The following is a 15,743-nucleotide window of genomic DNA, read 5'->3' as shown; positions in this document are numbered from 1 at the left end:
GGACGCCATTTTGAAAATGTCATTCGAATGTCAGATTCTGCACAGTTGCGAGTCTTGATTGGGTAGTTTTCGACAGTGGCTCCCCCATCCATTCTTTAGATAAGTTCGTAGGTCTGTACTTATGGCGCCTGTACACGTGCGTAAATTTACTGGCTTCAATAGTGTGTATTTTAAACTATCGCAATAATAACACGTAAAAGTGCTGACTGTCTCGCCAATCTCATTCTTCAAGCGGAAGCGAGACTCGAGGTTGTGATTGTACGGTGCTATTTGGCAGTTTGGAAAAATTGATAAATGTGAAAATGAGGTTCTGCGTGGTGTAGTTCGTTTTTTCTAGGGCAGGTTCCCCATTATAGTTCTACTGTGCAGGCGCAGATATTGCACAATCCAACTGTCGCGTGAAAATTCAGAAACTTCTGATTTTTTTTTGTCCATACATGAAATCTTGCAACTTGCACGATATCACGTATTTACACATTCATTTTTTTGTTGTGGCCGTGATAATACTTTCAGCAGTAAATCCATGCACGTGTAAATGGGGTATTATGAGATGTTGAAAAAAACCTTCTCTACTAGCAGGGGTAGCCAACCTTTTTCATACCATGCGCCAATTTTTATAACAGACAAGTTTAGATGCGCCATACAACTCAAGCACCTTTTCTACCTTCTTACGTTCACGGTTGGGGTTGGAAAATAGGGATAAGGAAGGGTAGGATCTGCTTCGCTTAGAGGACGAAAAGGAATAACTATCACGCAATTATTAAATTAATTAATTTATGCCAGTTCAAAACACGTTTATTGGAGCCACAATCTACAATAGTCAGAAATGATCTCTTGGACGAGAGGGTGATCGCTGTCGTGGACCCCACTGATGGTGCTATAGCTGCCGGAAAGTCTTGTTTAGTGAAGATAGCTCTGGACCACAGTTCTTGGATGTGATGAGGTAGAGAGAGAGCTCTGAGCGGGACAGAGCACTGAGAGCTTTGGAGTGTTTTAATTTCGCTAGTCTTTCAATGTTTGGTGTTAAATTTGTTACTGAGAGCAGCAGAGAAATATTCAAATTTGAATCAGTTATTCACAACCTTGTTTTGCTTTCAATCAGCACTCAGGTGTTGAAAATATGAAGATGAATTCAGATATGGTGCCTACTTCAAATGAATAAGTAGGTGCAATGTGCCACTTGTAATTATCCAATGCGCCACGGTTTCCCCACCACTGTACTAGACGGAGACTAGACTAAATATATAAAAAAAAAACCTTATTTTGTTTAGCAATACAATTAATAGGCCTAGAGGCCCAATGATAGTGTATTTAATAATATAAGTGAAACAATCATAAATACCCTGGTTTTGAGAAAATATAATCATATTGTCTCACCGGGTCGAACCCGGAGCTCCCGGATGAAAGGACTGATAGACTAGTGTTTAAAATAACTGCAAGTCATTTTGCAGTTCATTTAAAACAGACATCACACTATCATTGTATCGTCCGCGTCTGTCAATCAAAGCACATTCATCACAATTTTAGAGACGGCAGTCAATTCTATGTATTAAATTGTCAAAATAAAACTTGAAATTTTTCTTTAACTCAATGTGCCAGAAAAGAGAAATCTTAATTAGTGTGTCACTAACTCAAAAAGGTTGAAAAACACTGCTCTATATTATCAGTGATGTCGAACTGGTGGTCTGCGAAGCTATTTATCCCACTGTTGAATGAAATTACTCCTACGTCTAGTGTTATACACATACCACAATATAAGAGTGAAGTTCGATAGTTTTGACAATAGAGCGAGAGAAAACAATCCAGTTGGCTTCATGTAAGAGCAGTCAAAGATAATGACAGTAACAATAGTTAAATTTACCCTATGTAAATCGTGTGCAGTAGAAGAAATTGCAATTATTGTTAATCTAACTACGTCATATTTTCTGTCAAAACTATCGCATTTCACGCTTATGTGTCTTATTTTCATTCTATTGTATCAAAACCAACTATACAAAAAGAATTCACCTGCAACCCAATTTGGTTCGGTTTGAATTTGTTTTATATTATCATTCCATTAAAATTACTATTTTCGTGACGGTTCTGGAGGTATAATTTCATAATATTCTCCATTCAAAATCAAGTGATCATAACATTCCTGTATCTCCGAGGAGTTTATGGAGAAACATGGGTAGCTAGTATCCTGGCAAAGTAGCTTCTTCAGACTCATGCATAATTATGTGCAATCCGGTCAGATCCGGAATATCTTGTAATGACACAATACTGTTTTTAGGTTTAATATCGATGATTTCACAAAATTTATAGTAAGGAGGGACACGAAGAGTTGTGTACGATCAAAGAGATTGAAGAGGAGCCCAATCTCTATGTATGATATACATATTTTTTAAGGAGTAGGATGATATTCAATTGGTTAGTGAATTTTCATAAACTTTTGGGAGATTTTGCTTTCCGGGTATGATTCAACTCAAAGAGATTGGATAGTCCAATCTCCTTGATTCAACCTGAATAATTCTGGACATGGACTTCCATTCTGGGGTGGTCCTGGTCAATCCGGAATGGTTGACAACCCTACATAATATTTAGGTCACCAAATTTATACAGGTTTTACTTACTTAGGTACTTACCTATATATTTTTTGTGAATTACAGTTTGCTGAAAGACCATTTCCCTATTATGCTAGGTACGAGGGTGGGTCAATAAGTCCTTAGAAAAGCCGACAGGTGGCGCGACTAGTACTGTAAGCGGTTTGTTTTCATGCAGCGGCACTACCGATTCAGTATGCTGCGAAGTTTCAATCAGATTGGTCGGGTTGTTGTGTGTTTCTCGTACATTTAAAAAAAAAATTTGCTTGTGGAAAATGGAGAAAATTGAGTTTAGAGCTGTTATTAAACATTTTAATATAAAAGGGTTAACAGCAAAGGAAATAAAAAATGAGTTGGATTTAGTTCACGGCATATCTGCTCCTTAACTTGCAAGTATTTATAACTGGTTAAATGAATTTAAACGTGGTCGTACATCAACAAAGGATGAACCACGCTCAGGACGTCCTGTAGGGGTGACTACACCAGAAATGATCAATAAAATCCACGATATGGTGTTAAGTGACCGAAGATTTAAGTTGAGTGAGATAATTGAGGTTACAGGTATCTCAAAAGGTAGCGTCATTTCTATTTTACATGACAAATTGGGCATGAAAAAAAATTTCTGCAAGATGGGTGCCGCGTTTGCTCACAGTCGACAATAAACGCAATAGGGTGGTGGCCTCTAAAGCCCTGTTGTCGCTCATGCAACGCAATCCGGATGAATTTTTTCGTCGCTTTGTGACTGTAGATGAAACATGGATACACCACTATACTCCCGAGACGAAAGAACAGTCAAAGCAGTGGATTGCGAAGACAAACCATGTCCAAAGAAGGCGAAAACCGTAAAATCAGCTGGTAAGGTTATGGCTACTGTATTTTGGGATGCACGTGGAATTATTTTCGTTGACTATTTGGAAAAAGGAAAAACAATAACAGGGGATTATTATGCATCTTTATTGGACCAGCTAAAAATCAAAATTGAAGAAAAACGGCCTCATTTAAACAGGAAAAAAATCCTCTTTCATCAGGACAATGCCCGTGTTCACACATGTTTACGATCAATGGCTAAAATTGAAGAATTGAAGTTCGAATTGGTCGACCACCCACCGTATTCGCCAGATTTAGTCCCCAGTGACTTTTTCCTTTTCCCAAACTTAAAAAAATGGCTAAGTGGACAACGTTTTTTTTCAAATGAAGAAGTCATCGATCGGACAAATGCTTATTTTGAGGACCTTCCGAAAACTTATTTTTCTGACGGTTTAAAAAAAATTGAGAAACGTCTAACCAAGCTATAGTATTGAGCTCCAAGGAGATTATGTTGAGAAATAAAAAAAATATACAAAAATAAAAACTGTTTTAATGCTTTTTTCTAAGGAATTATTGACCCACCCTCGTATAATGGGTAATACCTAGCTAAATTTACATGAGAATAATTCAGTAAGTGTCACACAATTCTTATTTTTGTAGAGCAATAGCTGATAATGAATGGATAAAAAAAAGTTTAACTAAATACCAGTTCGACTCTTTTGAATACAATGACGGCTGTCACATTATTTCGTTTAAATTATTTTATTGATTATTAAATACATTAGACTATTTTTTGGACTAATTTATTAGCTGACCTCGAAAAATGGCAAATTATTAGTACATAGCAGAATAAAATAAATAATGAAATTTGAGTAGTATGGCAATACTGCTAAGAAATCTTCCCTCTCATTCCCGGTCGCTATCCCTTTCTCTGTCTCTCTACGACGACATCTTGAACCCTGGGCACGATCGCAGCGCGTTCTCGCGTCGCCCATCTCGCCCGTTAGCTTCTAATCTCTGTGATAACGTTTTTTCGTTACAAGTGTATCTAAACATTCAAGATTCCGCCGAAAAACCGAAGCCAACCCAGTGGGTGGCTTTCACAGGTAAGCACTAAATATTGCACAATACCTTAACCGTACCACGTCCACCTTGCCTTGCGAGACTTTTCGCCCGCAAATTACAACAATGTTTATGTTATTGAAAAAATGTGTCACTGAAATCGATCGCACTACTTTAAATGGCTGTGTCATATAATGCTGAATGTATAACTGAGACTTTACTGCCTTCGCTTTTTGACTTTGAGATCAATTTTACCTTGAACTGAAACATATCGAGTTTCGTTGTTTGATAAGATGCGGATTTTGACAAATCACTAAGTAACGTGACATGCGTAGGATTTTATGACTAACGATAAGAAATTGCGATGTCGATGCGTCGCGAGTCATTTACAATGATGTGATCTCCTGAAAACTATATTAATTTAAAATCTTTTTAATTTAAAAGCGTTTCATTTACAAAAATATAGGTATGTGATTTGGCGGTGCCTAACTGAAATCACCACCTTTAACCTTTGGGGTATAATTAAACAGAACAAACAGCTGCCTACCGGTTCATCACCAGAGACGAACTGGGAATCTAGGAATAAGCAAATATCGTATAGTATGACAATACACTTGACGCGCAAAACAAAGCGCGAATTTGAGTTTCTAGGGGTCTATTTGCTCAAGGGCATTTATCGAACAATATAACGTGATAACTGATGATGATTTTATTTTACCGGCAACAAACTTACCGGTCAAAAAATAAACAAACTGAACATCTACATTCTACGCAAATATTTAAAATCAAAACGCCTTTCTCGACAAAGCTATCATTCTCAATCTAAAACTGTGCTTCCCAAATGTACCACTACGTCATTTATAGACACATTTTACCCACGACGACTAATAATTATTGTATTAATTTTTACTGCCCTGAGTTACCAATTTGAAATAGGTATTCCTTTTTGGACGGTTTTTTGCTAATGTCTGATATGGGTACAAGATTTGAAGATACACCATTTCATACAATACCTATCTAAACATAATAGAGGGTAATTATTTCCAAAAAGGTTATAAACAGTAGTGTAGTAGTAAAAGTGAAACAATCACATAAACACTCAGGCATCGCATAAAAATGTATTGTGACCTTATCGGGAATCGACCCCGGAGCGAGGATGAAAGGTAAATTACCCACTGGACTACCGAGGGGCGTGAGGGTTATGGAATTTTTGTAAGAATCACCCTTATTGCGACGTAGGTAGAGTTCATTTTGTACCTACATACAATAAAAATGTCTGATATTGTGCTTACAGACGCGTTGGGGAGGGAAAAAACAATATTGACCTATTTTTAAGAGTTATTTTTTTTCATCACTTTTATCTGTATTTATCCGTTTATTGCGAAAGAATAAAATAATTGTGAACGGATTCTGACAGATTCAATGTAGGTACTTATGCGGTTTGGTGTCATTTTATTTTTCACATTAGCATTAGATACCTAGGTATTTGTATTTCATAATACGTCAATGGCTTTTGCATGGTCACCGTTTTGTCGTTATAATTATTTTACTACATAATAATATGATGTTCAATATCAGCGAAGTTGAAGAAACCCATCTTCATCAGATATACCTACTCATAATTTAAACAGTTTACCAAGGTTGATGACTAAATTAACAGCAAGATTTTTTAGCAAAACTTATAGACCAGAGATTGGCAACCTATTTTTTTTTAATTTAGCCGCAGATGTCACGAATGGAACATGAAATCCATATTTTTAAAAAAATACCTGAAAATAGTACACACGAAACAGATGTAAAAACCAGTTCAAAGTTGAGACAAATTTAAAGCAGACATAAAATAGAAGTGTGGGAATATAGTTACTGTATTATGATGGCATTGTTGCATTATTCAGATAGCAGAATTCTACCAATGGTGTGCGGTAGATAATATGAAGTTGCCACAGCACACTCCGACGTAAACGGTTGATTTCACTGTGAAAGTTGGCCAACTCGGGTTGATGGGGTTGCCCATCGCGGTCCTAAACGCATTACTTCGCACCTCTTCTGGGCGTTTAAATTCCTTGAGGCGACCCTATGCATTTATCTTAAATTCTGTAGTATTGTTACCAATTACCATACCTAAAACGAACGGAATAAATTAATTCATTTGCAATTGACAACGCATTATCTTATAATTTGCTCTCGTGGACTGAATAAAGTTGTATTTTTTCCCCAACAGGAGTAAATTAAATATAAGTAGGTTCGACAAAACAACCCCTTACTTCCTTGTCATTTTCCAACTATTTTAGATCATCCTCATCGCTTGAGAGGAAAATATGTAATCCTTTTGACCACTTCATATATTTTATTCAAATTGATTCGTCTGGGTTTTGAGATTTCGCTTTCCTCATGAAAATCTTTATCGAAAAATTAAAAAAAGACACCGATTGCCTGCTTCAAAACATATTGGTTTAATGTGTTCAACCTTCGATATTGTTTGATTGACATAATATCTAACATGACATTGTATTGATAATATTATTATAATAGTATCTAACATATAATTTGTATGCACCATGCTTTATGGTACATACCTCCTATTAGATTGTAAATAATACATACACTCGATGAATAAATTCTATCCAACGTCGATTACGTCAAAACCGTCCATTATAAAATGATGTATCATTAAAGTTTTGTTTGCTCGACTGAATAGTGGATATAAAACGTGCTTTTCCGGCAGATATGTTTTCTCAACATCAGCTGTTGAACCCTCGGGCTTCCAAACTTTTCTATGCCTCGCACTCCTAGAAAACGTTTGATTGATGTTCGCATCCCTTCAAAAGTAATATCCTGTCTTAAGGTATTTTTTTTTATTGACTCAAGATTGAACAACGTACATTACTGTGGAGTGTGGGTGCACAAATTTAACTCAAGTAAATACAATATTACGTCACTGTTCTGGCAGAAGACACTAATTCGAAAAAATGACATATTGAGTTAGTTATACCAAAATGTTCCTTATTTCAAACTTTACCGTCTGGAAACCTTAATAAATAAACAAGTCTTTATTTTAAAGTCATCCTTTTAACTCATCCTCAACTAATAAACTCACATGATAGACCATTTCAAACATTTTAACAACTTCAAAGTCAAATTACTCAAAACTAGTATTCTCCAGTTAGTGTCTTCTCCCAGAATAGAGTCGATTAATACTATCGACCGAAGAATTTGAATTTAAATTCTAATGGATTTAACTTTTGTACCATTCCATTCGAGTCAAACAGAACTAAAATTGAATAGAACAAAACTTAAATTCATTAGAATTCAAGTAAATATGCTTTTAACACAGTGAAAATTGAACATTTAAAAAAAATATTACTTGCAAACTTGAGACAAGCCTCTTTCAATCCTTCGTCGTCAAAGAAGCAAGTTTTCTTTGAAGGACAAGCCTTCAATAATTTATGTTTATCCGTTTTACTTCAAGATAAACACTCAGACCATTCATATAATTGAATATTTCATTGTCGCGTAAGTTAACATATGGGGTAATTGCTGTGATTCCATAACCAGACCATAGTCACGTTCCTCTTGAAAAACTTTGATGTTTAAAGAATGACTTAAAAATGCGATGGTTAAAAACACCGCCCCCTGATTATAAATAGGCGATAGTTTTTATACCAAATATTTTAAAGAATTCCTATTATACATGCAGTAAATACTTTATCCCTTTGCTGTACCCTCCTGGCGGCGCGGTCCTTAGGTTGGAAACTACTGCTTTAATCGGTTTGAACTATATTGACTTTGTTCATTCTTGTCGAGCTTGTATGAAACTGCAGACAAAATACAACGTTTACGCTCTAGGGAGGTCTCTTTTTGTATATGTGTGTAATGTACGGTATATTATTATGCATGTCAATAATATCCTTTTATTTCATGTCATCATCATAATTATTATCCTCTAAGTGAAGGCCTCTTCATGTTGATTCCATTCCGCTCGGACATGTGCGTTGCCACGTATTTTTGCAGAACTTAACTCTCTCGTCGACCATTTCGGACGTTTCCTCTCTCTTCTCATTATCTCTTGGTTACCATTGGATGCCTAAATTTTTGTCCAACGGTTATCCCTTCGAGCTGTGTTCAGCTCATTTAGATTGAGTTTTTTTTAGCAAACTCTTACTTAATTGTTCCCTTATCTAATCGTTCCGTTTTTGTCTTTACGCTTTACCAGCATGCACCTCCATACCACGCGGTACGAAATGTAAAAAAATTATCCCTTCGAGCTGTGTGCTCATTTAGATTGAGTTTTTTTTTTAGCAAACTCTTACTTAATTGTTCCCTTATCTAATCGTTCCGTTTTTGTCTTTACGCTTTACCAGCATGCACCTCCATACCACGCGGTACGAAATGTAAAAAAATTATCCCTTCGAGCTGTGTGCTCATTTAGATTGAAGTTTTTTTAGCAAACTCTTACTTAATTGTTCCCTTATCTAATCGTTCCGTTTTTGTCTTTACGCTTTACCAGCATGAACCCCCGTACCAGTGTTGCCATGTCTACTGAAATTTTGGTCAGGAAAAGAAGAAATTATGATATTTGTGATGAATAAAATTCACATTTTACATGATTTTTTAAAAGACACGTATGAGATTATGTCAATATGCACGCTTTCACCAAACAAAATCGTTGAATTTAATACATTTTTGTCAATCTACTGATATTTTGAAGAAAAAATCAAAAAATCTACTGAGTTTTGAAAATTTTAGTTGGCAACTGCCCCGTACCACGCCGTACGAAATGTAAAAAAATGCATCGACCTACTAGACGACGCATCAGGGTTGAAGAATAAAACGGCTTCTTATATTGTAAGTGGTTTAAAAAATAATTCTACCTCCATTGCAATAAGTGGGCATACCATTGCACATTCATGTTTTTTTTACTATTCTGCTGATTTACTCCCTTTGATTTGTATGTAACGTTGTTATATCACATCGATTATTGATGGCCGAGGATTAAACGGTTACAAGCAAGGCCTGAAACCATAAGTGCGAGTGAAAAAGCATTCGACATACTTATATCTCCGCGATATGCGTTAGAGTAAGATATAATTTCTACGGCTGAATTAAATATATTTTGTACACGTCGCCGGTAAATATTGATTTGGATGACTGCATTCATTTGAAAACTCTGAGCACGTGATGCTAAAATTTGTTGTATTTGTGTTAAATATAAAGATAGTGGTAATTATTTTTAGTTAGTTTAGTAGAAAATATGTTTAACTATGTTTAAATTTGGTAGCCGTACTGAGAAGCAACACGATGGTATAACAGTATAACGGTTCATAGTTAAGTTAATAATAATCTACGGTGCGTTATACGCAAACAACTTTACTCCAGTTTGCGGAACAATGCCCAATCTCTTTATATTATTACTCTAATGCAGGGGTCTAGGACGATTTGGCACCGGACAACTGGACGCCACGGAATTCGAAAATAAATAGACGTTAGGTACTTATAGGTACATTAAAAAGAAATGTTTAATATTATTATTATTATTTATATTTAAATGATTATGTTATGATTTAATAGTTGGCGAGAATGTAAATATGCAGACGTAAATAATGATTTAATCGTGCATATGTATGTTTAAGTTCCAACGAAAAAAGAGTTTTTTTATTTTATATAAAGCCTTAGGCATGGTAATTCTCAATCCGCAATAAAGAATACATTATGCTAAGAGTAAAATGAATTAAAACTACTAAGTAGTAGATAGAAACTGATTAAAATACCTCGTCTACGTTCTGTATACGTGTCTACGACAGTGCGGCGTCCAATTGTCTGGAGTCCAGTCGTCCCATTCCCCTAAGGCAGTCTAAGGGTACAAGTGACTTTAGTTGTTTCACATCTTCGTTTATTATTATGTTTACATATTTAACAAGTCGTAGTAAGTAAGACTCATTTGCACAGATTTTTAGATTGAATAAATTTGTAGAATGATAATTGTGCTCAATTTGATTGATCGTGTTTTTGAGTTTCGGATAGATAAAGTGTTTAAAAATATTTTTATTACGAAAACGATAAAATTATTAATATAGTCGATTGTAATTGCGATAAAATGGAATAATTGTTTATAACATAATATATAAATAGCCACGCGGAAGATTCTATACATAGATACAAGATACCACTCAATTTTGCCGGCCGGCGACATTGGCGTTTCGTAGAGTCGAATTTACGGCGTAGAAGGGGAGTGGCTACGGCCTACGCCGCTACAGTTATCGCAAAACATTGGCGAGGAGGAAAAAAGTTCGACGTTTCGCATGTCGCCGCGCTTCCGCCGTATTTATTCGGCCGAGCGGCCTTCACCCCAATATATTTTTCTTATCGTTCGGCAATCACTTGTGCCGGCTCACTGGGTCACTGGCAATGATTCAATGATTTTGAACTTTGATAATGCTAACCGAAAATCTCCGCTGATTGGTCACACTGGCTGAAATCGATTATATTATACTTATACAATGGTGAAAAATTGACGTTGATGAAATTATATCGTTGATTCGGGCTACGAACTCGTTTATACATTCTGCGTATCTATTCTATACACAAGACTGATATCGGCCGCTACGGCAGATATCGAAGGTAGTTTTGTATATAAGTATTAGCACTTATTGTAACAATTACAATAAGTTAGCCGTCTGAACAGTCAAAATTGTCTATCTCGCTCTAAAATTTAACACACCCAAGAGAGTTGCTGTTACAATTAACTTATAGTAATTGTACTACCCTCGATAAATGCCGTAGCGGCTGATAGCAGTCTTGTGTATAGGGTAGATGCGCTGTATTACAGTCTGAGTTATAGATCTCTCAATTATTATTGTGGATATATTCAACCAGATTTTGCTTCTGTATAATCATTTCCTGCCACTTGTTCTAAGATTTTTCCGATTATCTTTATCTCAATAATCCGCTATCAATCTCAACATCTCTGAATAATTTTATTATAAACATGTGTTATTATGAAATTTAATCAAGATGACCTTCTAGAAAGGATTAAAAATAGGTGTATATGTCGAAATGTTTAGGTAATTGCGTATGCCATTGTTATCTAAGCTCATTTCGTATTAATCAATATTTAAAAAAAAAGATAGTGGATCTTATATTATTATTCATTGTACTGTTTGAAGATATAATAAAATTATGCGCGATCTGTGTTCGATTATATCGTTCAATACAAATACAGTCTAAAATTAACTTATTTTGTCGTCATTAATACCGTAAAAAACCAGACCAAAGAATTTGGACCATAGGGACCACATGAATGTTGTATTAAATTACTTGATAACGATTCCACAATGTTTTCGTGTGGTTGTATTGGTAGCCATAGAAAAAAATCATATCCGGTACTTTAACGCTCAGAAACGTAGACTCTCTAGGGCGCTGATTTTTTTTACTAAAAATTCCTTGGTCGTTATTTTGATCAACGCAAATAGGTAGAGAGCATAAATTGTGTGGTTCAAATGTATACATTTGAAGTTTACCATACATTTTTATAGTATACCGACGATGAAACGATGAAATGGAATCAAAACTTAAATTTACTTCTACATTATAGTAGTAATCAAACAAATACGTCAGAGTAAATTCGAACATTCCGTTGTGAATAATATAGGTATATAAAAAAATGTCCAAGAAACAATGTGGAATGACCAATAATTCTACTCTAATAAATCAAGTCCAAAAATGAGAGATATAAAAACACAACTAATTTAAACTTCGCAGAACTTTAGTAATTTGAAGCAATATATTAACGTAACGTTTTAAAACATCTCGTAAGTAGGTATCTAATAATTATTGTAAACTTTAAAAACCAAATGATTCACATTTTCGAAAGAATAAATCACGTTATTACTTACACAAGCAAACATGCAGTAAATATAAAAAAAAATATGTTACTTTTTTTGAGCGTCAGTAAATATTACATAATATTGCTCTGCAAGCGACTTTTATTCGACAAAATTGTGAAAAGTGTACAAAAAATGTTACTTTTTTATCAGAATTTACAATACCTAATAGAAACACTTTCCAATCGTTCATGTCACACCGGTTGGGAAGTTCTGATGTAGTAGAGACACCCTTAATCGGGTTATTGGATTATTTTGCTAGCATAACATGCAAGTGAGTTATGAAATTATTATTGCATAAGTAGGTAATATCTCTTCATGAAAGCATAAAGTTGTATATTTCCTTTGGCGTCATCCATGTTTGACCTTTTGAGGTTAAAAAGAAGCCAATGAAGAAATATATAAAAGGGGGCGCATGCGATTGTGATTAAATAGTATGGTTGTTGATATTGCTTATTTATGAAAAGTATCCATTTTACTGAGATAGCATTTAACGAAGATGTAAACAAGTTAATGTTTTGTCTCGAAACACTGAACTTTGAACGAAATCGTGACACGGCGAAGATTTGACCCATTTCACGTTATTGGTTTTTCTGACATTCATTTCGGCATGTTATTCGTTATGCAGTACTGTCACATGATGTGTTATCTTCCAGAATGTTGTCATTCAAATGATATAGGTTATTTTTCTTATATGATATATTATTAAACATGGGTAGTTATTCTTATTTTATTTAAAAAAATATTTGTCAATAATTTTGTTTTGAAATGATTTTAAAATGGTCGGTAGGTATGTTCTTCCGATCCATTTTTGTTTGGCATCGATATTCCTATACTGTTCGGGTAGATGAGGAGAATACTTTTTTTAAAAATAAGCAGCCAAGTCAAAGGTACCCAACCTTTTCAAAGCCACACACCTCCTGAAGTTTTATTAACGTTCGAACTCCCTAAAAAAGCAATATGTACATACTTATAACATTTGAATTTAAAAAAAAATAAGGTTCTATTCTAACCCTTCGTGAATTGCAAATATAAATCTAAAAATTTGTGAATATAAAATTCGATCAGGTTCTTCTTTGTTCTTGCTTCTTATGATTTAGACAAAACACAGAACTCTCTTCGATTGGTTGCGATCCGTAGGTCTGCCCGTGGACTCCGTCGATTCCTCGAATTACAAAAGAAGACTAAATCCAGATTCACGCAAGTGTGTCATTGCAAATTTAATAAGAACAGGAAGTACTTTTCCACCAAGTCTTGGACACATATTCAGTGTTGAACACAACAACTTCTCAACGAGTCTGGCTTTAAAATTACATTTATCTGGCATCAGCGCTAATTTTCGTCAGATTCCCTTATTATGCGTACAGTACCTACCTACTTTCCTGTCAGATGCAATTGTGCATTTCGTAAAAGAATAGCCCAACGCGAAACCAGTTCTGTTTTACTTTGTAATGCAGTATTTCACGCCGATTTTAACAGATTGAAATGCACCTACCTACTTTGCGTACTTTTTTACCCTGAACATAGCGATATATAGTGGTATTTTTAAAACTAGTTTTTCTCGTACACAACAGATTTGCAATAATCACACATAAAAGTTTTTGTGAATACGGTAATGCAAAAAATCTATAAAAAAAGCTTATCAAGATAAAATGTGCAAAACAAGCTTAAAAGGTCGTTTTGGGTGGTTTGGACTTCTGAACTCTTAGTTAAGAATATCCGGATGCGAACCGCCGACCACTCTAAACTTGACGGAATACGAACGAGTTTCTCCGCAGTATCGAACGCAATTTCTGTTTTAGGTGTCCCTTTGAATCCGTCGTCGAATTGCTGACCCGATATGGACAAGCGTCAGAAAAGTAGACCCGACGAGGGCGTGGCCGAGGGCAGAATCCGCAAGCCTTTCGACAAGAAAACATATCGCATGAAGAAGTACAGCGATAAATACAAACTGGACAAATGGGAACAGAACAGGCGCAAGACCGTGCTGAAGGAATACTACCAGAGCACCAAGCGAGATCAGACAGCTGGCAAGTACAAGCCTTTTGATTTCGACTCGGCCGTACCTGAAGGAGAAACTAAAGACGAAGAAGTAAACGAGCAGCAAAGTTCTAATATTAAAGAACAGAAGCAGCGTAGGAGAAATTACGTGATGCACCCTGACTTGATGGCGAAAGAGACGATGCGGCCTTATAAATTAGCCGGATTGGAGCTTAAACGGCTAAAGGAACAGAAGCTTGCCGATAAAGCTGAGGCTGCAAAACAAAGGGAGGAGGCTCTTGCGGTGTACAAGCGCAAAAAGGCGGACAAGTTCAAAAAGCTCGGCAAGAAAAGTAGAAGCGGCCAACCCCTCATGAGAGACAGGATGCAGATGTTACTGGAAGCGGTCCAGAATGCATGTCAGAAATAGTTAGACCATTCGTGATTTTTTTTTACGTTTAAGAAAATCGACAATATCATTAGTTTGGACATACGTGGGAATAAAATTGTAAATTGTGATGGTTCGAATGATATTATCGGGACTAAATTGTTAATATAGTTATCATTGTTTATGGACTACGCCTAGTGATTTCGTGCATTTTAAATTTTATTATTAAATGATTTGTTTTTAATTCCTCGTTTTTAGTGTGGTAATATTGACTTTTGACAGCGTCTGAGTTCAGGTACAAGTAAGACGTAAATAAAAACACATGACAAAATGATTTATTATTAATTGTTTTAACACTGATTGAAAAAATAGTTCATGATAATATAAGTATCTATTCTTATATTAGTCATTTGTGATAATATAATCGATAATCAACAATGTTTTGCGCGCAATTTTAATTTTACCATGAAGTAAATTTATACCTATCACGCAAACACATGATTAGCAGGAGTGTGAGATATCTCAGAATTTATTAAATAAACACCAGTTCTCGGAATTATCTCAATACATTTTGTTTTGTATTCATTTTATAAAGTAATTAATAAATATATATAATATGGTAATATTGCAATCTAATAAAGCTGACGATTGTATATGCTTTAATCTGCTAAACATACATAAATATCACCATGGTGTGCCATTTTTAGTCTAAGTGAACTTTTCCGTTATTCTAAATATGATGGCGTATTAAATTTCCTCGCTCTGGTTGAACGTCGGGGATGAGTTCATTATCGTAGTTACATATCGAAAAAGATGCACTTTGACCATTACCCGACGATGTTAAACCTATTGTAGTCTTGCGTGGGATGATTTCCATAAGCAAAGGTCATTTTTTTATCCTACAGTTGCCATAATCTTAGTTGTACATTTTTCTACCTTAAACTTTTTAGGGGTCTTGTGTTTATAAAACTCTTTGTCTTATTTCCAGTCACCAAACGAAAAATAATATGGGTCCTCATCAGCGTTGCCATATAATTATTTTAC

At 35.2% G+C, this 15,743-nt stretch overlaps 2 protein-coding genes across 2 annotated transcripts in view; both read left to right on the top strand.

Annotated features, from left to right (window-relative positions):
- Positions 1 to 4,324: 4,324 nt before the first annotated feature.
- The window catches only part of LOC147077795 (ornithine decarboxylase 1-like), a 44,638-nt gene continuing 33,219 nt past the window's right edge, over positions 4,325 to 15,743 (top strand). Inside the window, exon 1 of the mRNA XM_085960794.1 lies at positions 4,325 to 4,495. The gene's annotated coding sequence lies outside the window, so the exon portion shown is untranslated. The remainder of the gene's footprint in view (positions 4,496 to 15,743) is intronic.
- LOC147077796 (uncharacterized) lies at positions 14,172 to 14,741 on the top strand. Its single transcript, XM_085940079.1, has one exon. It carries the CDS (start codon positions 14,172 to 14,174, stop codon positions 14,739 to 14,741), a length of 570 nt encoding a protein of 189 aa, XP_085796205.1.

This window comes from Rhyacophila brunnea, unplaced genomic scaffold (genome assembly GCF_057557595.1).
Source record: "Rhyacophila brunnea isolate RB1 unplaced genomic scaffold, BYU_Rbru_1.0 scaffold_12, whole genome shotgun sequence".
Classification (NCBI taxonomy): Eukaryota; Metazoa; Arthropoda; class Insecta; order Trichoptera; family Rhyacophilidae; genus Rhyacophila; species Rhyacophila brunnea.
The sequence above is the reverse complement of the archived record's forward strand: the minus strand, read 5'-3'. Positions and strand labels throughout refer to the sequence as shown.